The sequence below is a fragment of the Bactrocera oleae genome, chromosome 4 (genome assembly GCF_042242935.1).
Source record: "Bactrocera oleae isolate idBacOlea1 chromosome 4, idBacOlea1, whole genome shotgun sequence".
Lineage (NCBI taxonomy): Eukaryota > Metazoa > Arthropoda > Insecta > Diptera > Tephritidae > Bactrocera > Bactrocera oleae.
Window position 1 is genome coordinate 7,245,473 of NC_091538.1, and position 26,154 is coordinate 7,271,626.

A 26,154-nucleotide genomic window follows, 5' to 3' on the forward strand; every position below is an offset into this window, starting at 1 on the left:
GTTCTCTTGACTTCTGCTATTTAACTTTCGTCTAACATAACAAAATCGTGGTATAAATGAGTAGAGATGTTTATTTAATATTTTCAGTGTGATCACAACAACAACACTATTCGTATTCAACGTTTGAAAATACGCACACAAATGCAGCTTCAGTGCACATTTATATCATAATTTTATCAAGTTATTAGAGAGAGAAATAGAAGCAGTAAAGAGCGAGCAAAGAGCGCATTAAGACTTCTGCTTAGTTGAGGTAAATTGATGACAAAGTTGTTCAAGAGTTCGTATTAAGCAAAGAGTAGTTCTGATATTGAGAAATATAGAAATTGTAAAAATGATCTCTATAAGTAGTTAAGCAAAGAGTAGTTTTGATATTGAGAAATATAGAAATTGTAAAAATGGTCTCTATAAGTGGTCTACCTTAAAGGTCCTAATTGATCGTTAACCTCTATATACGACCTTTACAATCAAAACACTTATCTGCTAGCTGCTGGCCGAATTCATTAATAATCATTTATAATTATGTTATTTATATTTTTGCTTTTGGGTTTTTTTAATCGAAATCTTATAGCACTTAAGATATAAGAGTGATAAGATAACTGTGAGTTATGTGTTATATGGCACACTTTCATGAATATATACGATTAATTTTACGATTTTCGAGAGCAAGATATTACTAAAATTTGCTCTCTCTAATATTTGTTATACTTTTGCTTTCAGCCTTCGCTAGTCCAGCCCTTTTTGTGGAACTTTGTTGAATGAGCTATAAAAGTCGTATGCCAATTCATAGACAAGTCAGTCTAATTCAACTTCTCAGCCGTAAAGAACGGTTTTAAATAGTCTATACATCGCAAAAATCATAGAAATGGAACGTTGGCTGAATCGTGTTGCTGTGGTCACTGGCGCTAGTTCGGGTATTGGTGCAGCTATTGTGAAATATCTGGCTAATAACGGTATGGTGACAGTCGGCTTGGCACGGCGCAATGAACGTATCGAAGCACTGCGCGATGAAGTGAAAGGCGACGCAAAAAAACGCATACATGCAATTAAATGTGATATACGAGATGAAGCTAATGTGATAGCTGTCTTCAAAGAGATCGAAAGCAAGTATGGACCGGTAGCTGTGCTGGTAAACAATGCCGGCGTAGCACGTCATAGTGATTTGTTGAAAGAGGGCAACTCACAAGATATACGCGATGTGATCGATACAAATGTTTACGGTATTGTGTGGAGCACGCGTGAGGCTTTCCGTTCGATGAAGGCTCAAGGTGTTGATGGTCATGTCTTCCTCATCAATAGTATAGCTGGGCATATTATACCGAATATACCGAATATTTCTTTAAATATTTATCCATCTTCAAAGCATGCGGTCACCGTTTTGACTGAGATCTACCGTCAGGAGCTTCTGAATAACAAAACAAATATTAAGATTACCGTAAGTTGTGTGCACTGTGTTAAGCTTAATGTGACTATTGTTTGTATTCAATTTTGATTTGTTGAATTTGCAGAGCCTTAGTCCCGGTGCTGTAAAAACCGAGATTATGGGCGTTGATCCGGAGTTTGCAAAAGATATAGTGTTTTTGACTCCCGAAGATATCGCTGATGCGTTGATCTATTGTCTACAGACACCCCCGAATGTGCAGGTTTGTCATCCCGTATATTAAGTCTGTGTGTATAGTGAAAAATTTATGTTTTTTTTTTATAATTTTCCAGATTCACGAATTAACCATAAAACCACTCGGTGAAAACTTCTAAGATTGCTCGTATTGAAATAGGAATTAAATTCTTATATATTTGTTAAACAAGAAAATATAAAATAATAAAATGAATCCAAAAGTTATTACTAATCATTCAGACAAAATTTTGTGACTCTCAATTAATGGGAACTCGGTATAATAAGAGAACTTTTGCGCTTTCCACAATTGTCAACAGTAAGTAATATTATATTAGGTCTTCAGTGCAGAAACTATTTCACAACCGGCTTTAACGAGATGATAACCATTTTAAGACACTTTTTTGTTTCGAGATAAGGACGGGATTTTTCGGGACTAGCTTTCAGCGGACTATTTTAATTAAATACGATTTGTGGCTTTTTTACTATATTTAAGGCTTATATGCAGTTAAATACTCCCATGCCTACTTCCGAAATGAGCTCTTTTAAAAAATTGAACTATTTGAGAACAATTTATTGGGAACTCCCCATAATTGGCATCAGTAGTTGAAACTAATTTAGGTCTTTAATGGAGAAACGTTTTCGCAACTTCCGTCTTTAATGATGAACTATTTCGGGATTAGTTATGGACAACTAGTAAGTTATTATTTCGGGACTAGCTTGGAATTATTTGTAAGTAGATTGATAACCATTTTATGAGATTTTTGCGTTTCGGGAGCAGAAGGCTTTTTTGTCGGGATTAGCTTTAAATATTTTCGTACCATTTTAAAAGGGTTTACAATCTTTTATGGCTGTTTACATTAAAATTCAAGATGATGTGTGGCTTGTTATTATATTTAACGATTAATCAGCTGATTCCGATCGTTCAATTTGTATGGCAGCTATAGGCTTAGTTATAGTTCTCCGATCTAACCAATTTCTTCAGTGCAGACATTATTTAATAACCGTCCTGAATGAGATGACAACCATTTTGTGACAATTTTGAGTTTCAGGATCAGAACGGCATTTTATCGGGATTAGCTTTAAACAATTTCGGTTGAAGACGATTTGTGGCTTTTTATAACATTTATGGATTATGGATATGAAGGTTGTACAACTTGATTACATTGTAATTAATTTGATTTGAATATTGAATAAAAAGCATTGATGTGCTTATTTGAGTATCTGATAATTTTTTACATTACTTAGAGAGAGTTAAAGTAGAGAAATTCTAAAAATTCTCTGAATTAATGAAAATGTTGAATGACTAGCATTTATTTTTTGCCGTTAAGAGCTTCGATTGAAAAGATAATAATATATTTCACAATGTGTTGCTTACGTAACACAACAACTGCGCTAAGGTCAATTTAGTGGATCGTGCAAAAAATTATTCAAATAATATTGTAATTGGGTCGTAAATCAACACTTGAGCACAAAAATCCTATATTATATTCATTTCTTCATAATATACCACTTTGGTGAGTAACCACAACTCTTCTTTTTTTACTTCAGCAGTATATAAGGTAAGTAATGCCGTTCTAAGTCTTTTCTCGAAGTTTGGTAATCACAACAGTTTGGTGTTTTTTTTTCTATAATGAGCCCCAAAATACCATATCTTGTGCGCAGTGAAGGCGAATGCCTCTTCGTTGCTGCCAAACTTTATAGATGGTCTTTTTGAATGCTTCTGAAATATTTGTGATCAGCCATACAAAAGTACCGAAGATCAAACAAGGTTCGTTGCGTTACTGTGTCTACGATAAGCTAACATGGAAATATATGTAGATTACTCATCTCATTAAGAAAAAGTAAATTTCATTTTTAAATTAAAAACAAATTTTATGATTATCTTTGTTTATATTTATTCCCAAAAAAAATTTCTTTCCTGAATTATAAAGTCCTCGAATATTTTTATGGCTAGACTATAGATATCCGACCCCTAAGGTGATTCAGTTTGAGATAAAGATTACGAAAGTTACTTGGTGTGCATAATCAAGTCAAATACATACTTACAAATGAATTGAAAGCTTAATTGTGTTTTGTTGACGGGAAAATCTTAAGCAAACAAGATGTTGTAATAATTATACGACAGCTAAATGCGATAATGTATTATAATCCAGAGAGATCCGTTGTGCCTAACCGAGTTCATTGCTCGCTTAATTCAAAAATTATGAAATTATAATATATAATTAAATTATTCAAGAAAAAATGTGTTGTTTGCAATAAATCTTGGTGGCGTTTGCAGGCAGTAAATCAAGGCATCGGCAATATCGTCGGCACTCAGGCGTGAGAAGTCTTTAAGTTCGTCACGCATGTGCTTTGTCATAATATCAGTCTCAACGAAACCGGGACTAAAACCAAGAGAAAAGTAGAAGGCATTTCATATATTTTTACCGTAACTTTCACTTTAGTATGCTCATTGTTGAACTCTCGCCGATAAACTTCGGTTAATGCCGTTATAGCATGCTTAGTCGGTGCATATATGCTCATTGGTACATTCGCTGCAACAACCTGATAGAATAGAATAGATAAGGGTAGAGGTCTGCACCGCGACCTATGGTCTATTGTGCCCTCCCCTAGGTCACAGCGACTCGTCTAGCCCCAGCATATTGATGAAATCCAATCTACTGCAAAGTGATAGTGAGGCGATCGTTGTTCATCAGGAAGACATGCCCAGCACCACCAAGCGTCTTCGTCGAACGGAATGCCTCGCGTGTGGCATAAACCACGCCTGATATATTATCCTGTATGTTGCCTTGATGTTTACTGAATAAAAAAAAATAAATTTTATATATATTAATTTTGAAAATTAAAGAAATATATATTTTACCAAAAATTTATAAAGAGAATTTAACTAAAAATGTATAAAGCATATTTAAAAAAATACATTTTCTTAACTTTCTAATTTTCTAATTTTATCATTTTATAAAAAATTTTAATTATTAATAAAAAATAATTTAAAACTTTATATTTTGAATTATTAAATTAAAATTTTTAAATTTTCCTAACTATATATTATAAGTTATTTTTACCAACTTGCTGATTTTACATATTTTTTTTATTATTCATAAAGAAAATTTAAACTTTCCTTTACTACTTTTATTATTTTTAATAAAAAAATTAATGTAATAAAATTTAAAATAATTATTATTTATATTTTATTTTTATACAAATTGTAATACTTTTTATTTTTAAATAATTTTTTTATATTCTTTTGTTTTTGTTGTAATGTTTTACTACTTTTTTAGTACATACTTATATGACCAGTTTTTAGTGTCATTTTATTTTTTTATTAAGTTAATTTGATTAAAAGTTTATTTTTAGTTTTTAGTCTTAATTAATTAAGGTTTTAATTTTTTTTTAAATTTTTTAATAATAATATATATTTGTTTCAACTTATTAAATTTGTGATTTTCATTTTTTTTAATAATTCATTATTTTTAATTCTTGTGCTTTTTTTTAAATAAATTTATTTTCTAATAAATGAATTGAGGTTTTTACTTTTGGCTTATAGTTTTCACAATTTACAATTTACACAAACATTAACTTAAAATTGTTTTATATACTTTCATTAACTGCATTTGTTTTCAAAGCCACATAACATCAGTTTACACTTCGTTGGGCAACTAAAAGATTCTTTCGTTTCTAATATCGTATTTATATCATATATTAAGTCGTTATTAACCTGTAAGCATTAGTTCGTTATGCAATAGAATATGCAAAAGCTCTACTTGGTGTTGTTGTTCTGACAATAGAAAAAAAACATGTATAATTGCCGGAAAGCGCGATCGTTATATTCTTTTTTTTGCAATTAAAATAAACAGTATTTTTTATCGATTAATGGCTTGAGAATCGAAAAGTGTTATAACTATTTTTATAAAAAAAGAATATATTTTTAAATAAACAGTTATACATTGCTACAGCTTAAGCACTCGCTTTCGAAACACCTGTTACATACATTAAGTTTAGGGCGGGTCCAAAAAAAAAAACATTTATGTTGCTTGCAATCTGAAAAATACGTTCTTAGAAATCGCTAAGAAAGCCTCTTCAAGTATGTGCTCTTACTTGTAACGGGAAGGTCCTCCAAATTACAGCTTTCTATTTGTTTCTTATTATCAGATAGAAAAATTCAAATTTCGCTTCCAACTATTGCGATTTCACCTAACCGTTTAAAAGATATTAGAGGTTGAAGTTTGATTAGTTTAAAGCAGTTGTTTTTCTAATGAATTTTATAACTCAATGAAAAGAAATTAAAATTATTATAAAACAGAAAACTCATAATTTTGCAGGAAATTTACGGCTCTACGAAATGGTCTCGCATAATTTTTCGTTTTTATTGACCCACCCTAATGTATATAGTACATATTGTTAGAGACGAAGAAGGTATTAACTATTCGAAGTTTTTTAACTCCTGACTACTCATCAGTCTACAAGCGAGAAGCTTAATACTTTATACTGTAATTTATGTATATTATATATTATATTATATATGGTATTTAGCAAGCAACGACTGTTAAATTACAATATGTATAGGCATATTTCTAATGCTGATTTATTAGAGTTATTTATCTTAATTTTTTTAATTTTCATTCCTTTCACGTCGGATTAAATAAAGGTAGCTAAGTTGATACGTATGGTGTTTTTATTATTTATGTATATTGTAATTATAGCGTGACTTAGCAAAACATAAATCATGCAAGCGGTGACGTAAATTCGTTGACATACGTGCGGAATTCGAAAAAGGATAAATATGTCGCTATTTCTTTCGAAGAAACCTCCCTGTTAATTCATATATAGTATATCTTGATATTCAAGAAGATCTCCGTTGCTACGGCTGACGCAAAATCGATCTATATATGCGAATTATTTAAATAAAATCTTGTGAATATGCTTTTCTAACCTACAAAGTTGCTTGGTGCTAAGTTGGATAACATCGGTTTACACCTTCTATTGGTTATTACGATACTCGTATCTCTATCCTCCAATATTATATAATGCTTGGAATTATAAAGGAATTAAACTTAATAAACATGATAATTTTCTTTATGAATTATAAAGGAATTAAACTTAATAAACATGAGCGGAATTATTTTTTCTTCAGTATACTTTCGATTAATGCCAAAAACATTGAGTGAAAATAGTCAATAGTAAAATCTCACATTCTTGTTAATATTTATCAATCTGCTGGTGCTTAAGTCTAGGATGACTTCATATTTCACCGAACAGTTCGCTGCTTGATTTAATTGAGAGTGGCACGTGATTAACGGCATTGTTGGAGTGTGTACTGACATACCTATAAATCAATTAGGAATTAATGCTTAACTTACTAAGCAATCTACCTTAGTGAGTGGTCTGTTTTTGTCGGAATCATTGAATGACATAGCGAATTTTTTTCTACGGTTTTTTGTTTTTTTGATTAAAAACCCAAATGGTTTGGACATTTTACATTTCTGTTGTTGCCTGCTTCTAGCTTTGCGATTTTATTGCAAAATATGCGGCAAAATTATCAAAGACGAATATCTATTATAAAAGTCACTTATATTTCGGAAATAGGAGTTTATATTGATTAATTTATCAACTAACAAATTAACGAGATGAAATTTAGTAGAATATTTGCTCGTTGCTCGTAAAAGATAGGCTATAAAAATCTTGAAAATCGGATTCTTCAACTGATCATTCAAAAATAGAGCTTTTCATTATAACTCATTGATATAAGAAGCTACTAATATAAAATTTTGTAATATATCTACTTTTCATCGTTAAAAACAGACTACTAATTATCAGCTAAATCGAACGACTACAACATAAAGCTGTCATACAACTGATGTTTCAAAAATAGGGTTTTTTTGTTAAGCAGTTACTTATCATTAGTTGTAGGTAAGTAGTAAAAATTATCAAAATTGGATCACTACAACACAAAGCTGCCATACAATTGTTGGTTCAAAAACATATTTTTCTAAAATAACTTTTGAAATTAGAAATTTATTAAGACAAAATTTTGCTAATTGTTTACTAGTGATTGGTAGAAGGTGGATAGTAAAAATCAAAGAGGTCTCATACCTATGACATATAGCTGTAACACAACTAGTTGTGCAGCTTTTTGGAAATATCTGAAATACACTAGGTTCTTCAGTTTTCATTTTAACATTTGTTAATGCATAAATATTTCAAACAAAAATGTTATATTAAGAGCCTAATTGTGTCGATTGTACTTAACATTAAATAAAAGACATTTTAGACACTTAATAATTTTTTTTTTTTAAATCATGTCACTCTTTTTGGAAAACCCTGTATATGCCCAAAAAAATTCACTTGCCTTTCAACAATTTTGCCAGTCATCATGTATAGGCAGATATGGATACATGTATGTATGCACGTATGTATAAATGTATATATTGTATGTTTGTGCTTACAGCGGCATATTCGAATGCGTAGTATGCCTAAGCAGTATTCTTGCGAGAGAGCCTAAATATAACCTGATTGCTATGAAATTATTCTACTATCTGTACTTGAGTAGTGTATTGGTTTTTTTGATGATAGGGCAATTAGGTAAATAAAAATAAACAGATATTTTCATATGGATGAGTCAAGTGACAATTGATCTGTTTTAGTCTAATGGAGTGAGAGAGTGATTTATGTTAGTGAGTTGTTAGTTATACTCGTAGTAACTACATAAATATCTACAAGTATATAGCTACATATATGCAATCATTCAAACTACTTTGTTGTATAAACAAACGAAATTTAAGCTAATTGACTGTCAAATATATGTATATATATAGGTATATACTTCTGCATAAAATTATATATGTATATGTATATGTGTATTGAAAACAAACATTCCTTTGCGGTATCGGGGAGCGACGCTGATTAATTTTGTTGCTCACAGCGTACGGTCGAGCGAATTGCTAAGTTTGCGTTATAATTTTGAATGTTATCTCAACCAAACCTGTATGCTATATATATAATATATATATATATTTTTTTTTGTTTTTTTTAGTGCGTGTTTATTTTTAGTAACTGAATATTGATTAGTTGCCGGCAGAACGCAGACATATGTGGATAATATTATAGCCAATATGCATTACATAAACAAACGGAGTACATTATGTATAAATAAAAGGTAGCGCTTAATTGATGTACGTAATGGTCCACTGGCGTTTCAATATGAATCCAGTCTAAATATCTAACATTATATAAATTGTTTAATAAGGAGAAAATTATCTACCCTGTGAACGTTATAGTCAACTAGCTCTTAATCAATCTACTTTATAGTCTATTAGCGCATAATTACAAGTACAACTCCATTAGCGAAAAATTACTGTTAAATTTACTAATAAGCAAAAATAACCGTCCAGTGATCTTCTGTCAATGCATTCCAGAGTTGCTCTTAATTTAATCATTTATCTTAATTTAGACAATTCGTTAATTGACTCAATTTAAACCTAACTTGAAACAATTATTAATGTGTTCTTTCTAAAGCTGGCAAGAGTTATGTAGGAGTCAACCGGAAACTTAGTGAATTACTCTATTATTGAATTTCTTTTCGAATTAAGTAATCAAAATTAAATTTTGCCTTTAAGAAAGTTTAAAGAATTAATTTATATTAAATTACTTTTAACAGTTGAGATTTTATTCACCTCCAAGCAGTTGTTGTGCATAAAACGTACTTTTTTGTTGAATTGTTAATGATTGTGTATGCTTAATTGAGCATGTCACAAAGTCGACTCAATTTACAACTTAATTTTGTCAGTTAATTGCGTTGTTTCAACGAAAGTATAAATTAAATGTAGTAGTAAATTATTTTTTTTTTTAACAATTAAATATGTTTTATTACATAATGAAGTTAATTAAGTAAATTAACTATTTGCGAACTTAATTAATTTTTTAGTAATTTACTAAATATATTCGAAAACAATAGCAATGGAATGCATAAGAAATATCGCTGATAAGATAGAAGAAAACATACACATAGCGATATTTGTTTTTTTGCTAGTTAATTGCTAGCAAAAATTTGGATAGGGTCGAATAACAATAGGAATTCGAACTTTAAGTACTTGATACTTAAACCTTTAATATTTGAGACTCCTGCGTTTTCACTGTGCAATATTTGTATGCAAATCAGAAAATATTTATCTCGGTATATATTTAATTTGCTTACATGTGCAGTAATCTGGCGTCACCCAATTCTTCCGCGGCTTTATCATTTTATAACTTTTATATATGCTTAATTTTTTACTTGGGAGCGCCTGCAAAGAGCTCGCCATTATAAATTAAGCTGCAGAGTTCGCTGACTTTTAATTTTTGTCAAGAAGCATACGCTCGACAGCGCATACCAGACTGCATAAAGCGATTCGCAAGATTACAACTGTGTCGATACTCGTCGTGTGTAAACCCAAGTGAAGATGGAACGCTGGCTGGGACGCGTAGCCGTGGTGACCGGCGCCAGTTCGGGCATTGGTGCGGCCTGTGCGATGTACCTCGTCGATAATGGCATGACTGTAGTAGGCTTAGCGCGACGCAAGGAACGCATTGAAGCCTTACGTGAAGCGATGAAACCAGAAGCCGGTCAACGACTGCATGCTTTACAATGTGATGTGGGTAAGGAGCAGGAAATTGTAGATGCCTTCAAGCAGATCGAGTCGGAATTTGGTCCGGTAGCGGTGCTGGTGAACAATGCGGGCATAATGCGTGGCAGCGATTTGGTGGGTGAAGATAACTCTAACGATTTACGTGATACGATCGATACGAATGTGTTGGGCGTGGCATATTGTACACGCGAAGCGTTTCGTACGATGCGTGAACATGGTGGAGATGGACATGTATTCTTGATTAACAGCATTGCGGGTCATAAAATCACAAACGTACCGGGTTTGTCGTGGAATTTGTATCCATCTTCGAAATATGCTGTGACCGCTATGACGGAGGTTTACCGACAGGAATTCTTGAAATACAACACCAAGATCAAAGTGACGGTGAGTTTTTCGAAAAGTTGGCCGAGACATTTTTGTGATCATATGAGCCTTTTATGGTTTACAGAGTATTAGTCCCGGCGGCGTGCTTACAGAGATTTTACCAGCGCATCTTTTACCGGAAGACAAAACCGGTTTACCGTTGCTTAAGCCCGAAGATGTGGCCGATGCATTAGTGTATTGTCTACAGACACCGCCACACGTGCAGGTGAGTTGAAAAATAAATTTCAGAATTTGTTTAAGCATATATTTTTTGCTAATGTTTCTTATTGCTTAACATAAATATTCATAATTTTTGTAAAAAAAAAATTTTAAGCGATTCCAAAATTTAACTATTTGCATTAAAATTTTTAATTATTTATATATTTTTTTTCCAGATTCATGAGCTGACTATAAAACCATTGGGCGAACCAGTCTAAAGATTCAATCCAAATATGTACAACTGTTTGCAACAATCGAATACAAAGTCATACAGATAGTAGATAGATGTGACCACGGTGTACCATTAAAATGATAAAATTGTATTCTTGTCTATATTCGAATAAAAAATAAAATTGTATTCTTGTCTATATTCGAATAAAACAATAAAATTGTACTCTTGTCTATATTCGAAATAAAAATTATCGAAAGTAAAAGTGCAAATATGAAAGATTACGAAGCAAAATTTTTTTGTTTTGATATGAAGAGCGGCATGAGAATACAGAAATCCGACACGCAGAAGAGAGAAAAAGCAGAACAACAAAAAGTGAGAGAACAAAACAACCGCGAGAGAGAGAGAGAGAGAGAGAAAGAGAGAGAGAGGGAATTAAATGGCAAATGAGTAATAACTAAATATTTAATACTGAAAATAAGATATTTTCGACTGAGTACGAGAAGAGCTACGAAGCTAAGAAAAAAGTTGTTTAAAGTCTAATTATAAATTATGAAATAAAAATTTAAATTAAAAGTTGATTTTATAAAAGCAAATTTTTTAAAACACAAAACAAATAAAAATAAAATTAACTAAATAAATAACGAATATTCAGACAAAAATAATTTAGCCGATTTGAGATAATAGTTTCCATATGAAGAAAAATTTAATTGCAATAATTTGGTTGTTATATTATAACTGATATTTTTTAAATATGTAAGCAAAATTAGTAGTTCTAAGCGCGAAGTAATCAATATTTGACTGTTGAAAAGCATACGGTGGCATATAACGTTATTGAACTAAGAAGAGAGTCTATTCTCTCAAAGCGATAAGAAGAGTTAGACTGAAATGACTAAGCTTTATGAGCGTATTTTTAATGGAAAATTGTTTAAATCCAAGTATGAAATAGAATAGATTGTTGAAAAGCTACAATTAAATTAGCTTTTTTAACGGCAATGAAAACAGTGGTGGCTAAGAACAAGAACAAACTAGAGTGCAGACTAAAATAAAAACAGATTTAATAAATTAATATTATATTTTTCAGTCTTTTATACAATAATTTAAACACAGTGGCGGCAAAATATATGAGCACAGGTATATAACTGCTCCGTTTACATATAATATAATATATATATTATAATTAAGACCAACGAGAGCACTCTTAAGCGTTAACTGTTCCGATGTTTTTTTTTGTTTGTTATAATTTATATATATATTTTAATTATACCTAAAATTATTTTTATTTTTTTTGTTCTAAAGCGTTCACAAGAATAGAAAATGTTTTGGAATTATTTTTGTTTATATATGTTTTGTTTTAGTTATTTTTATGAAAGAAGCTAAGTAAAAAATTACAAAAAAATTTTCGTACAAGAAAAAATTTAACCTCAATATAATAATTAATTAAAATTTAACTTGAAACAAGATAAAAAAATATTGGAAAGAGTTTCTAATAATCTAAATAATAACTTTCAACCCTCAAAAAAATGCCTAAATGCTAATTCCAAAAAAAAAAAAACGATTTCGAATAATATTAGTTTGGTAAGAAAAATTTTATATTGAAAAGTATTGAAAATTACATGAGTCAAATGCAAACTTTTAGTTTTTTACATATATTATGTTATTATATATTTTTTAATATTTGTTTAATTCTTTTTTTTTGGATTTTCCTTAAAAAATTTTTGTTAAATATTTTTTAATTTTTATTTAAACTATTTTTTACTTTATTTTTGAAATATTTATTTAATTTTTTTTTTCGTTACCACACTTTATTTTGCCACCACTGTGCTTTCTTGACTAATCTCAAGTAATTTTTAAATTGCTCCAGCGCAACAACTATGAAATTTAAAGTTGCACCATCGTTTTTAGGTGGCTTCGATTCGCTGTGGCATGTTTTTATAGCATTTTGACAAAAAACCATTTTACTTTGGCTGCTGCATTTCCTTGATTGCCATTTCGAATGCCAAAAATCGCATCAACGCTATTTTCATCATTTGTTTCCGATAATCTTATTACTAAACACACACACACATACAAGAGATATATGTGTGGATGCCAATAAAATCACATATTCAAAATGTGTCCATGTGTTGGTGCACATAAGATGGCTGCTAACACACGCACATAGCCTTCGGGGCTCAATGAATGGCGAGCAATACACAGGCGTTTGCTAAGTCATGCATGTCGGTGGGATTTTTGACCTCCTTTGGCACTGAAATCGACATTGTGTAACAATTCACGTCGCCAGTATTTTATGTTTGTTGTTGTTGTTGCTTTAATGATACTTGCCGCTACGCTGAAGTTTTTCTTGCTGTTTTTGCAATTGTCGTGTGCTTGTTGTAATTGTTGTGGTTGCTTTAATGATACTCACTGCTACAGTGAAGATTTTTGTTGTTTTTGTTATTGTTGTTGTTGTTTTCATTCCTGTCCTTCTTGCTGTTGGTATGGGATTCTTTCCCGACGCTCAACGCCAGAACACGTCGCCAGCAGCTACAGCAAGTACTTTTGCAGCTGACATTGTTGTTGGTGGCGCTTTCTTTTTTTTTGTGTTTTGGATATTATTGTCCCCATAGCCAGGAACATGATCGTGTTTTCAGCTGGTCTATCAGTTAGCCAACAACAACAACAGACGCAGCAGTAAGTTGACGCTCCTTGGCTTCTGCAGGATACGAAAAGACATGCGAAAGTTGGGCACATTCTAACAGCAACAAAAACAACGGGTTAAAACAATGGCATAACTGGCATGTCGTCAATGGCACGAAATGGCATCGTATGTCTCCCAAGTGAGTCAACAATATGGCCAAAAACTAATCGGGTCTACAGGTATGTATGTATCTGTGTGTGTGTGTGTGTGTGTTTGTAAGCAGTGCAATGCAATGCTGTATGCACGTAAGTTTATATGTGCAACTGTCATTGGTGTCCACAAGCAACCCTCTCCACCCGCTCGCTCTACTAGCAGTGCAGCTTTGTGGGATTTGGGTTTGCGTTTGCAACATTTTCGTTGCCAAGCCACATGTCGGAAGTAGCCGAATGTAATCCAATCACGGAAATTGATTATTGGTAGAACGGAGTCACCAATGCGTCCACCCACATTCACACCACGTCTCGCATTTGTGTGCCAGTGTGATCGTTGGCATTTTGTTTTGTGTGCACACTATCTTCAGTTTGTGGCGCCGCCGGTTGGACAATTCTTGATATTGGCAATGTTGGCGGCTACGTTCGACGTTTCACGTTCGATGGCGATGACAATAAGTTCGTAACGTACAGTTAAGTGTTCAATAAAAGCATTCAACAGCATGTGCCTCTCGCAATAAGAATATAACTAAAATACTACTCTGCAAAATTTGGAGAGAACAGCATTGAAATATTCGGATTCCTTAGTTCGAATATGGTTGATACCGAAATTGATAATATTTTAACGTCAAAATGTGAGAGAGCGCACTATAACTGAAATTCCAGCCGAAATGCTGCAACGAAAATTGTTGAAGTTATGCAAATGGGGCCGTGGTGGCCATTTGGTTCATATCATAAATGGCATTAAATTATCTGCATAATTGAACCTATTTTGACAATTTTGATTTGAGTATTTTGTTTTATTTTAACATCACGTCGTTCTTGTTGGTAACCTCTTTATATACAGATATATATCCAGAAAAGTTTATATATATCGCAGACACCCTCGAAATAAAGTCGCTATGCTGCCCTGTTGGAATCTTAAAGTAAATCTTAGCTGAAACATGGCCGTGACTCACAAAATCACTAAGAAAGTCTTCTTCTACCTTGACAAGCTACACACGATAAACTCTTATATAAGTGGTGTTGCTATTTTTCGAACCTCAACTGTATAATAAAGTGTATTGATACAGAGTAGAGTTGAGGTTATGTTAAGTAGTGCAGCGCATGAAAATGTTTAGCAAGTATGTGTGTCAACTCGGATTCATTGATTCCCATGAGCTGGCCATCCGTCTGCTATTACACTGCCTGCCGCTCGTGCGGTGTGTCTGATTTGAATTTTTAGTAGCTCAAGTTACCCAACTAAATGCAAAGTTGAAGACAATCTACACACACACACACACACACACACACACATGTGTTGCAAGTATTTATGCAAAAGGGATATCGCCGAAAATCGAAAACAATGAAACTTGGCCAAGTTGTCGTCTGTGCCATTGATTTTGCGCTGCTCGCTGAGCATGTAGGCAACGGAATTTAGGCGCAACTCCACTCAAGTATTTGCTCTTGTTTTTGTTGGTGTGTACTAGGAATTTTTTTTTTGGCTTCGACAAATTCGTTTGGTGTAACATATTTAAAAATGAATTTGTTAGTTTGCCGCACTTTCTTCGGGAACGCTCAGGGCGCTTTTCTTTTCCATGTTGTTTTTGTTTTTGTTGTTGTTTTAGTGAAACTTGTAAAGTGGCCAAATTTAAAACCCATTTAAAGTGCGTTCGCTCGTATATTCATTGGTCGATGTAAATTTCATTCGGTTGGCAATTTTAATGTGCACCACTTGGCTGTCGCTTCTCAGGAATTCATTGCTTCAGAAATACGTTCATATTCCTTTTGCGCAGCACTCAATAGTGAGTAAATAGAAAAAAATATTGTCGTAAAAGTAGTAAATTTAGTTGTTGGCATTTATATGGTGCAAATTTTTTTGCATTTCGTTAGTTGTGTATGCATATATAGCGATACTTTTAGTTCAACCTCAGACGTTGTTGTGCTTAAGGCCCGTTATAAATGTTATGTAAGTTGTTTAAGACTAACGGTAATACATTTAGATATTCCCCATGCCAAAAATGTTTCATTGAGATAGTTTTTCTCTGGTTTTATAGTAAGATAGCTTTAAGCAACACCGCCTATGGGTGGAAGGTAGGTTAGGTTAGATAAAGGTTAGTTGTTAAACCGTAGAATTACTGTGTTTTTGAAATTTTCTTCAATCGGCAGGCATACTGTAACGATGACACATGTAGAAAGCGCAGGGAAGCAGGCAAGAAAGAGACGCTGAAACACTTTCTCTGCGTTTGGTCGGCTTTATCTTGAACTTGTCTTATATAACTAAGAGCTTCATAGTTCAAAGAACTAGATGAACTATCAAAATTGGATATCAAGTCTCTGTTAAACTTCGCAAACAGCGTTGACGTCCTGTATGACGAAAACTTCAGCTAGTATTAAATTGAGTCTCCACCTGACATTACAAAATACCTGTTGGTCTTTATATGACGAGACAGCCAGCTAGTATTGTCGAACCTTACCTAAAGTGTTGCCTACATTTAGGCGAAATAACAACTTACGACTATAGCATATAGCTATAATGCAAGCCGACCGCTAAAATTCCATATCCTCCATTGAATGCAACAAGCGAGAATTATTACAGCACATAAATGTGGGTAAATAATATATGTTATATAAAGTATATGAGCTTTATATATATGTACATACAACCGCAACAACTCAAAACCGACACAACAACCACACGAGCCCGGCAACAGGGTCTGACAACCGGGCCGTCTGCCAGCATTGGCATAAATGCTCATTGCGCCACAGAAGCCAACAATTTCCAGAACAAATGACAGTGACAGAACAAAAATGCACGACGAATGTGTGTTGAGCGCTTGCAACGATATAAACGAATAACTGTGAAGGATATGAGGGGAAAATTAAAATTAATTGGTGACTTCTGTTTTTTATTTGCGGCAGATATAAATTACACAACAAAGATTTGCATTTTTAATAGCAATTGCTAGCAGTCGTCAGCTAACTGCCAGCGCAGCAAGCAGCGTGGGAGTGTGCCTCGTTTGGTTGAAAAGTAAAAGCTTGCAGGAGAGAGGTCAAACGGCAGCGAGAATTATATTTTGTTGGTTACTTTTTAATGAATGCATGAATTTTTTAATGAAAATTTGCAAAAGAAACAACACCAATGGGAAGCTGTAACAATGAACGAAGTTGAAATAAAATAAAATTCCAATTAATTACTAAGTATATATGTACTGTGAAATGATTTTTATAATTGCCGCATTTACATATCTACTTGCCAGCTGTGCAAACAAGCTACATTTAAAGTTGTGAAATTTCATGCGAAACCCGAAAACTTTTTGATTATTTGCATTGCAGCTAGTTGGCAGTAGCGTAGAGCTCTATTATTATGTACAACTATAGAGTTGTACATGGCGTATGATTAACTTTTTGACACAACTTTGATTGTATTTGCGCACAGTGTAGTGGGCAAACATATTTAACTGCCTTCAATTAAGCTTAGTTATTTAGCCAACAACAACAACAACAAAAATGCAGTACGGCGCATAAAGACTACTTGCAAGTTGCAACACTTTTTCGCACACAGCCAACATCATTAAACTTTTCCCATTTAACGCGAGTAGATAGCTACTCGTCTACAGACAATTGTCTTTGGCAAAAATCTATCTGAAACTAAATTGAGTGCTATCTACATAGCAGCTATATTACCTGTCTTACTGCAAATATTCGTTGCGAACACTTTTTACAAGCGAAAATTTCGTAATAGTTGCAGTGTTGCAAGTATAGAAGGTGCGCCGTAAGATTGCCAGTTAACAGTGAAACTATGGTGTAAAACAAAAAGTTGCAACAGAGTGAGGAAAAGTACACGTGGAGTAAGTAAATGACAATACTTGCGAAATGTAAAAGATAAATTTCAGAAAAAAAATTAAAGCAAGTTTTGTGACATGAAGAAACTTTTTGTTATTTTGTTGTAATGGTTTTTTTAGCCGCTTACTTGTTGATCTAAGTGTGTTATACACAGGAGAGTTTATGCAAACGGCTTATTAGAGTTGCATTTTCTTTACACTCTGTCGGTGTTATTATAGCTCCGAGTTTCTAGGAAAACTCGAACATTTCAGTGAGCATAAGTTCTTAACAGAGCTTCTGTGCAGTGCAAAAACTAGTAGCATGCCATTATTTTGACTAAAGTATGAGCTTAACTAGAATTTGAGAACAACTTAGAACTTGAAATCTGATTCCGTTTAGTGTTCCTTTGCAACTACAACGCATTATATTCTAAATCCCAGATCAAAGCGCATTTGTTTAGAACTACAAAGCTAATAAACTTTTTAGGAAAGGTGCTCCTGCAGCACTTGATCATAATAGACCGGTACCGATTCAGAGTTGCGTCGTCTGCTGCCGTCGCTGATCAACAGAAGTAGGGAAGCGTTCGTAAGACTTCAGTTAGCTACTCGTCTACAATAAGTTCGCCTTTCCTAATTTTTGGAGTTCTAACCGGTCTTTGTCAAAACGGCGACCAGGAGGTGAGTTTGAAAAACCAATTGTCGAAGTTGTTTGGAAGAAGATGAGGTCACCTTCCACCAACTAGTTGAACTAACTGCAATCAAAATCAAATGCCGGGAATTGTTCAATGGGCGACTGAGGTGAGAAAGAATCAAAATCTTTGCGGATGCCATTGCCGAAGTTATATGTCAAGCTAGGATAAGGATTTAAAGTACTAAAGTCTCATATCTTCCAACGTCCAAGTAAGCTAGGATTTATATGATTTTCCATTCAAGTGTGATTTCCGTCTCAGGGATCAGCCTGAAAAGCCTAAAAATAATGAGGATTACAATATACTAAAAGTGAAGCTCGGCCGAAGAACCAGAGAAGAACCTGCCTAAGGTGGGATCTATACAAATTGGGATACTGTATCCGTATCGGTTCTATGACCATGCGGCATAGACACTAGAACACATACGTACTCCTTGATTGTCTTGCAATCATAAGAAGACGTAGTCAGGTTATCAGGACAATTAATTCGATGATAGATCATATCACATCCATTAACCATGGAGTTTTAATAAGCCTCCTTGATTTAACTGAGTTAAATGAAGTGATGTGAAAATAGGAGAGACCACAATAGGCCATAAGTCGCAGTGCATATCTCAACTTTTAATATAATATAATCTTACTACATACATAATCCCTCGACGCTGTGTTACCTTTATGTCATATGTATACGCTTAAGGCATTATCCTACTTGAATAAGGATGCTTGTAAGTATTCTTGTTAATATATGAACTATATCAGGCATAAAGATTTTATAGCAAATTTCAAAACTTTTTGTTCCTTAAAATTGAGATCCTTTCGTTAGCATAGTGAAGTGGATTTACTAAAGATAGATTACTATGAGAGTAAACAGTCTAGCCTTTTGAAAAGAAAACAGTATAGAGTGTCTTCCTTGGTTTTTGTAACTAGTGCAAATTTTTAGTTCCGATTTCATTGAGAAACCATTAGCACCCTTTTATCTTTGTAGCTCATAAATACTTACTAGCCTCATAAATACAAATTTAACTGATTTTTTAATAAAATTTAAGCTTGGAAACTTGACTGACTGATTTCTTGATGTTTTTCTCTGATATAGTATCTGATAGTATGTTCTTCCCTACAGAACGGAATAGAACATAGCTCAAAGATTCTGCAATACATAAGTCTAAACATTCCCCTTACTTACGCTCTTTAAAAATTAAGTAGTAAATTTTTAGTTTAGCATGTTGCACGGACTAAAGTAAAACTTACACGATACTTGAACATGACACACAATTTACAAATGTCTAACGCCCTGAACTAAATATGTCCGCTCTAAATATTTACTACCTTTACCACTTACAATCACATTTCCGGTTAATGAAGTTGTGTTTATCTAACTAATTAGTCTTGTGCCACTTTTGCAGTCGGTTCAGTCACTCAAGCAAGTTTAGAAATAGTTGGAAACGGTGACAGTGGCACCGGAGAATACGAATGAAATGAAGAAGAGAAAGGGAGACCAAGTGGGGTAGTAAGAGAATTGGAAACGAGGTGAATGCTGATAAACATACAAACATGACCTACAGTAGTTCACACCTAAATACATTTGTATATGTGAGCAATATATAACGATGCAGAAGTGAAAAGATTTACAAATCAAAACAAGTGCAGAGACACACCAACACACACATAAACATATGCATACATAAACACTTACATTTACGTGAGTATCAACACATTTATATAATACCTTTGTGCAAATGTGCCATTCACCAGTAGCAATGCATTGACATCAGCTGCAAACTAACATGGCGCACACAACTAGCAAAATATCGCTGCTAACACACACAAACACACAAAGGTACTCGTATGTACTTGTATGCCGGCATAGTTGGGCGGTGGCGACTGAGTGTTACGCGTGCAAAGGACACCATTTCTAATGAAAATAAATCAGGATATGCTAATCCTTTATGACGTATGTAAATTACAGTGCACCAACAGCGCCATGCACACACACTCATACATATGTACATACGTGAATTGAACTTGCGGCTTTGCTAAACGTTTATGCATGTATGCGTGAATTAGTTGCAGGTTGGTTCATAATAAATTAAAATAAAATACAATTTATTTTACAATTACAACCATAATAATAAAATAATTTTATTAAATATAATGAAAAATAAAATAAAATAAAATAAAATAAAATAAAATAAAATAAAATAAAATAAAATAAAATAAAATAAAATAAAATAAAATAAAATAAAATAAAATAAAATAAAATAAAATGCGATAAAATAAAATAAAATAAAATAAAATAAAATAAAATAAAATAAAATAAAATAAAATAAAATAAAATAAAATAAAATAAAATAAAATAAAATAAAACAAAATAAAATAAAATAAAATAAAGCAAAATAAAATAAAATAAAATAAAATAAAATAAGATAACATTTTTTTTTGAATCCGGAACTAAAAATAAAATAAAATAAATTGAAATAAAATAAAATGAAATAAAATTCTCAATGAATACGAACTAAAAGTAAAGTAATATAAAATAAAATCTAATTAAATAAAATTAAAAATAAAATACGGTTTCAGAGCTGGTAAATCAACACTTGGGGCAATTGAGAATGTCATGAGGAGTATGGCAGAAGCGCACAGCGCATGCAACAAACTCAGACGAGTGGGCGGACGGAACGCCTTTAACAGCGCTCAATGGATTGAGCATTTGAGTTGAAGCATTTGAAGAAAACTTTAAACCCACACCTACACATCGCAGCCTCATGTTGGAAGAGTTATTTGAAAGACAGAATCTTGCTGTATAAAACCTGTGAGAAGCTGCGCTCGCAGCAATTCTCCGCCCAGACTTCTGGAACGTCAGTTACGACGGCATATTAAGCCACGATATTCCCGACGACGAGATGCTGGTTTCCTCGATCACTGAAGATGTTTACATTCGAATTTTTCTGCAGTAGAACCACCCTATTTTATCCGATACAAGTATACGCAGAAGAGTGTATTTATTCGGTCGCCAAGTTTGCTGAGCGTGAAACCTTTTAGCTTTCCAACCCACGTTTGAGCTACTCTTTGAGTATGGTGTTGTGGCGCTTCGTTGTCGTGTTCGCGGCCGAATGTTGTGGTCGCTGCAGCCACAACATGCGCTTCTAGCCACACCAGACATAGGGACCCAAATTCAAAAGTTTACAAACGCACTTACTTATGTGCTTATATACATGCATATGTATGTAGATAATTTAGCTAACGCGCATAATTCATGTAAGCATGACAAAATGATTAAGCGAATTGCCATTTTCGCTTTGTTGTTGCTGACAGCAATGAGAAAGTAGTAAGCGATGTTTTTCTGCTGGTCTAGAAATAGGTGATGGGGTCACAGTTGCGGAAGTGCGGTATTAAGTATGTATGTAAACTCAGACATGTTTATGTGTTACGGTTTGGAACTTCGCTGCTCTTATTCGATTAGTAGAAGAAATCTAAGTGTGACGAGAAAAAGAGTGAAGGAGATAAGAGGCAGCTATAACAGAAAGCTCTATGGGAAGTCCTTGATAGCAGAGATATTTTTGTTAATACCTGGGGCCCCATAACCAAGGTTTCGACCCGAAGCGAGTTGGGTTAGTTTGTTGTTATGTGGCTCTACGCTATGTTTCTCCACATTACAAGTAGAATTATTATAACATCGATGGATAAATGTCTTCATTTTCCTTCATTCACAAGAAATTTCAACACAATCTTTGGCCGGGTTGCACTTAAAAAAAGACAATACCGAGAAGATCTCAGAAAGCCAACTAGTTTGCTAACACTTCATGCAACACTAAAATGGATTGTCCGAGATTGTTCGGTAAGATAAACGTAAAACGCTAAGTTGAATTTAATACAAGAGAGTGTAGAAAGAACTCACTAAAGTGTTGGAATAGCTTGTTCTTGCATCTCTAATTGATTGCAGTAATATATTCAAATTATATTAGTTGCACATTCGATTCGTCACTCTCATAATTTGGCCATAACTGTAGTGAATTTTTTGAAAAGAACATTTTGTATTTAAATCTGAATTATTTTGTTACATACACGTAACATATGTATATATAAATTTCATCACTTCTCCTCACTAAATGCCCGACCAAATCAAAGCAGCCACGACGGAGCGCGATCCTTAAATGCGAGGATATTAATAAAATGACGAACATTGTTTGAAAATGTGCAAATGGTAACACTAAAGCGCGAACAAAAAATTAAAACCATTGCGTGTGTATGTATGTATTTACATATCCGACAATAAAGGCGGCAACAAAAAGTCGCTGACAGAGGCAATTACAAAGCCGACAACAATAAAAATCTACATAAGTAGCGACAGTAAAAAAAGCTTAATTAAATTGTTTGCGGGTATTAAAATTGGCAAACCGAAGAAGAAGAAGAAGCAGAAAAAAAGGCGAAGAAGAAAGAAAAGACAACAAAATTTAAAAATAATAAATTAGAAAGACAAAGCATGCCGCCGTCAAAGGGTTCAAATGGCAAATGGGATTTCGAAAGCTGAAGCTTAGAGCTTGAGACACGAGACAGTACACAGGCGAATACGATGTCGACAAGCAACAACAATAAGCGGCAACAATTTAATGCTGTGCTGGAGGAAGTATCGTACAACGTAAGAGAACAAAAAAACAGAACAAAAAAAAAAACATGCAAACAACAACACAAAGCCACAGTTATAAAATATTGTATAATATCAACATAATATTTGCGCTATTTAACCCTTTGCAAGCCACAAAGCGGCGCGAAGACAATAGGATGCGCGCTTGACATTAGAGACAAAAGAATACACATTGTTGTTGTTTTGATTGTGCTTTGCTGCTGGGTGTTATTAAGGAAGTGCTGAAGGAAGTGTAGGGTAACAATAGCAGGAAAGTATATCTAATGAAAATAAAAGGAAATTAAAATTGTACTGAAAGAGACAGCGAATGTGTGTGTGTGAATCCATAGCGAAAAAGTTAAAGAGTGAGCGAAGTTGAATGTGGTTTTTGCAATTAATTTTTGCTTTTTAATATAAAATTGTGTTTAAAAAGCTTAAAACTCGTGAATTTCTAAATAAGCTTCTATCGAAAGTCAGGGTAACATTTATTAAATGAGAGTCTCTAGAATGTATTTAAGACACTGCTGGTCAGGCATATTTGGTTTCGTAAATCAAAGCGTTTTGACTGCTGTCTCTTCCGTAAATGGAGAGCAAGAATTCCAGATAAGCCATTTGACATTTAGTTTTTGAGATCGTGCGGTCTTTCGATACCTTCTTTGACTCTTACTTACAGCTTCTGGAGCATGTAACAATGCCGTGAGCAGCTGCAGCTCTCTGGTGTAGAGTAACTCTAAGGAAGTTCTCCAGCATCTGCCTTCTTTATTTGATATAGCATACTTTTCAGCGCAATGTAAAAAGCTTATATGTCTGATTTCTCATAAAAAGAATTTGACCTTCTTTAAGAGAGAAATCTTTCTGCAAATTTTTACTTTGCGTCGTTCGGATTGTTCGATTTTTGACCGAAGTCCTGGTAGCCGTTGCCAACTATAACCAAGAAGTTGCAGCTGAATTGGGCAAATGACGGGGTTCAGTCACAAATTTAAGAAAATAAGAATAAGTTTAGTCAAGATATCAATCGTTGGACCATAATTTCAACAAATATTGCTTCGCTTCCGTTTTTGAATTACGCATTAATATGAATTTTCGTAAGAAAGTTTTTTTGTTAGGATAGGTTAGTTCATAGGTTAGTATTAAGATTGCAGACACATACCGACTTCACTTTTACTATTTTCTGCTGCTCCCTCCTTATTTATTTCTACAGTTGTGTTGCTGTTTCAATGTTTGTAGCGCAATTTCTCAACGCTTGGTATGAATACTAAATTAAATTTTTCGAGACTCGAAAGTAAAAAGATATAAGCCTCAGAAAGTCTTCAGCTTGATATCAAATTATCTGCATAGTTTTCTTGTTGTTTTCCAATATTTACAGCAAAACTTAATCGCTCAGTGAAAGGGTTCGAGACTCGAAAGTGAAAATGTCTGGAAAAGTGTTATAAAAGTATTTCTTCATCGGTAAACATGCGCTTAGCTCTATAAAGATTCATTAATATTTTATGTGGCGCAAACAGTTTAGTACTCTCAACTCTATATAGTACACCATGTCGTATGAGCAATGCAGAATTTATTAGGCACTGGTATGAATGCTCAGTACATTTGATGCCTAATTTTAACTACCTATAACTTTTAAAATAGTGATTTTATGGAAAAATTCTCCAAACCTTTTTTGTAGAACGAAATATTTTGTATTAGAATATCTGGCTTTCAAAATTGTAAGCTTAAATGCTTAATGCAAAATATCAAAAATTCGCTTGTGATTTATATGGGGAAAGAAATATAATTAAGGCACGGTTTAAATTGAAAGTAAAGAGCTTATTTACGTTGGTAAATGTTTTTTAGAGCAGCAACTGAAACTTGATACCCTGTAAGCAAAATTAATTTAAAATCAACCTGGGAAATAACAAACACCCTAATCGACTCGTATATATGTATAACAATGAACGCTCTTTGCCTCTCAAATAAATTTATTTTGCATAGGTTTAGAATGTTATTAAATGCCGAGTTTTGAAATAGTGCAATAACGGTATTTATAAATATATGTTTGAATAATGCTATATAATACTGTGTTGCATCCACATTTTTAACTAACCATGCACTCTGTTGTACACAAAGGGCCTTAAACCAAATACCCACAATGTGTGTCTATATATTCTATGAGCAAACATAGTAAATATAAACAAAAAAACAAACACAATATGATTTAGATATACGAGATATAATACATACATATTTATGTGAGCGCGATTGTTCAAACAAACGAGCGCTCATACAAAAACACATGCATTTTTGGCAAATTAAATTATAAATTCGTATTTTAACAAAATTTAGCAAAATTCGTTCCATTTTGGCATTTGTAAATATACGAGTATTATATTTATATTATATAACATATTTAGATATATATTTGTTAGTACAGTAAGTCGTTCATGAACCTAGGTAGCCATATAAATATTTTACAAATGTTAAAACGGCAGCAACAAATAAAGAAAACTGTTCGTTTTGTCACAAAAATGTATGTTAAGAGTTACCATATTCCGCAAAATACAAGTACCTAAAAATGAAGTTTTCGTATACCTCAACTTTTACAGAATAAGCAAGGCAAGTGGAATTTTCATAATTGACAAAGTTTTACAGCTATTTGTATCATGAAAAATATTCTCAAATAATCTATAAGTTATAAAAAGTGCAGAAAAACGAAGTAATAAGAACCAAACCCACAAGTTAAGTTTGGATGATTTGGCCCCACTTTTGCGGTAGGTGGTTTCAATCAAGCTATTCATTGCTAGTAACGTATGGTGGTGCTGGAACTCAGTGTCTTTGCTAGTTCGCTATATTTACTAACTAGTTAATAAACTAGTTTTTTAATTTAGCCGAAACCAACTAGTTAAATTCGGCATGAATTATTGCCTAAGGCAATAATGGAACCTCCAAAAAAATTGTTCAGATTGAGTTGCTATAGCATATAGCTGCCGAGTGAAGTTAGGTTCTGCTATGGAATATAAATGCTTTAATTATTTTTTTTATTTAATATTGTTTGATAACCTAAATTTCGGTTAGAAGAATTTTAGGTATTGTTTTGATTCTTCAAATATTTCTCCGTATATAAAAAATTAACTTATTCTTCCACATTTAAGCAAATAAAAATAAAAGGCGAAAGTGACTTCAAACTGTTGCAATTTAAACGTCGCCGATTGATGTTTCTCTGCTGTAGACGACGCTGTTAAGTGGGCTT

General features: G+C 33.1%; 1 protein-coding gene and 1 long non-coding RNA gene across 2 annotated transcripts; one reads left to right on the top strand and one right to left on the bottom strand.

Annotated features, from left to right (window-relative positions):
• Positions 1-775: 775 nt before the first annotated feature.
• Positions 776-11,252, top strand: LOC106619365 (uncharacterized). Its single transcript, XM_070107842.1, has 6 exons — positions 776-1,432; positions 1,506-1,640; positions 1,711-1,744; positions 10,037-10,620; positions 10,685-10,825; positions 10,995-11,252. Exons 1-6 carry the CDS (start codon positions 863-865, stop codon positions 11,034-11,036), a joined length of 1,506 nt encoding a protein of 501 aa, XP_069963943.1. The 5' UTR covers positions 776-862; the 3' UTR covers positions 11,037-11,252.
• On the bottom strand, positions 1,905-5,269 carry LOC118683169 (uncharacterized). The gene is made up of 3 exons (XR_004979055.2): positions 5,147-5,269; positions 3,659-4,411; positions 1,905-3,584 (listed from the first exon to the last, which is right to left on the bottom strand). It is a non-coding gene; the product is annotated as an uncharacterized lncRNA (long non-coding RNA).
• Positions 11,253-26,154: the final 14,902 nt, after the last annotated feature.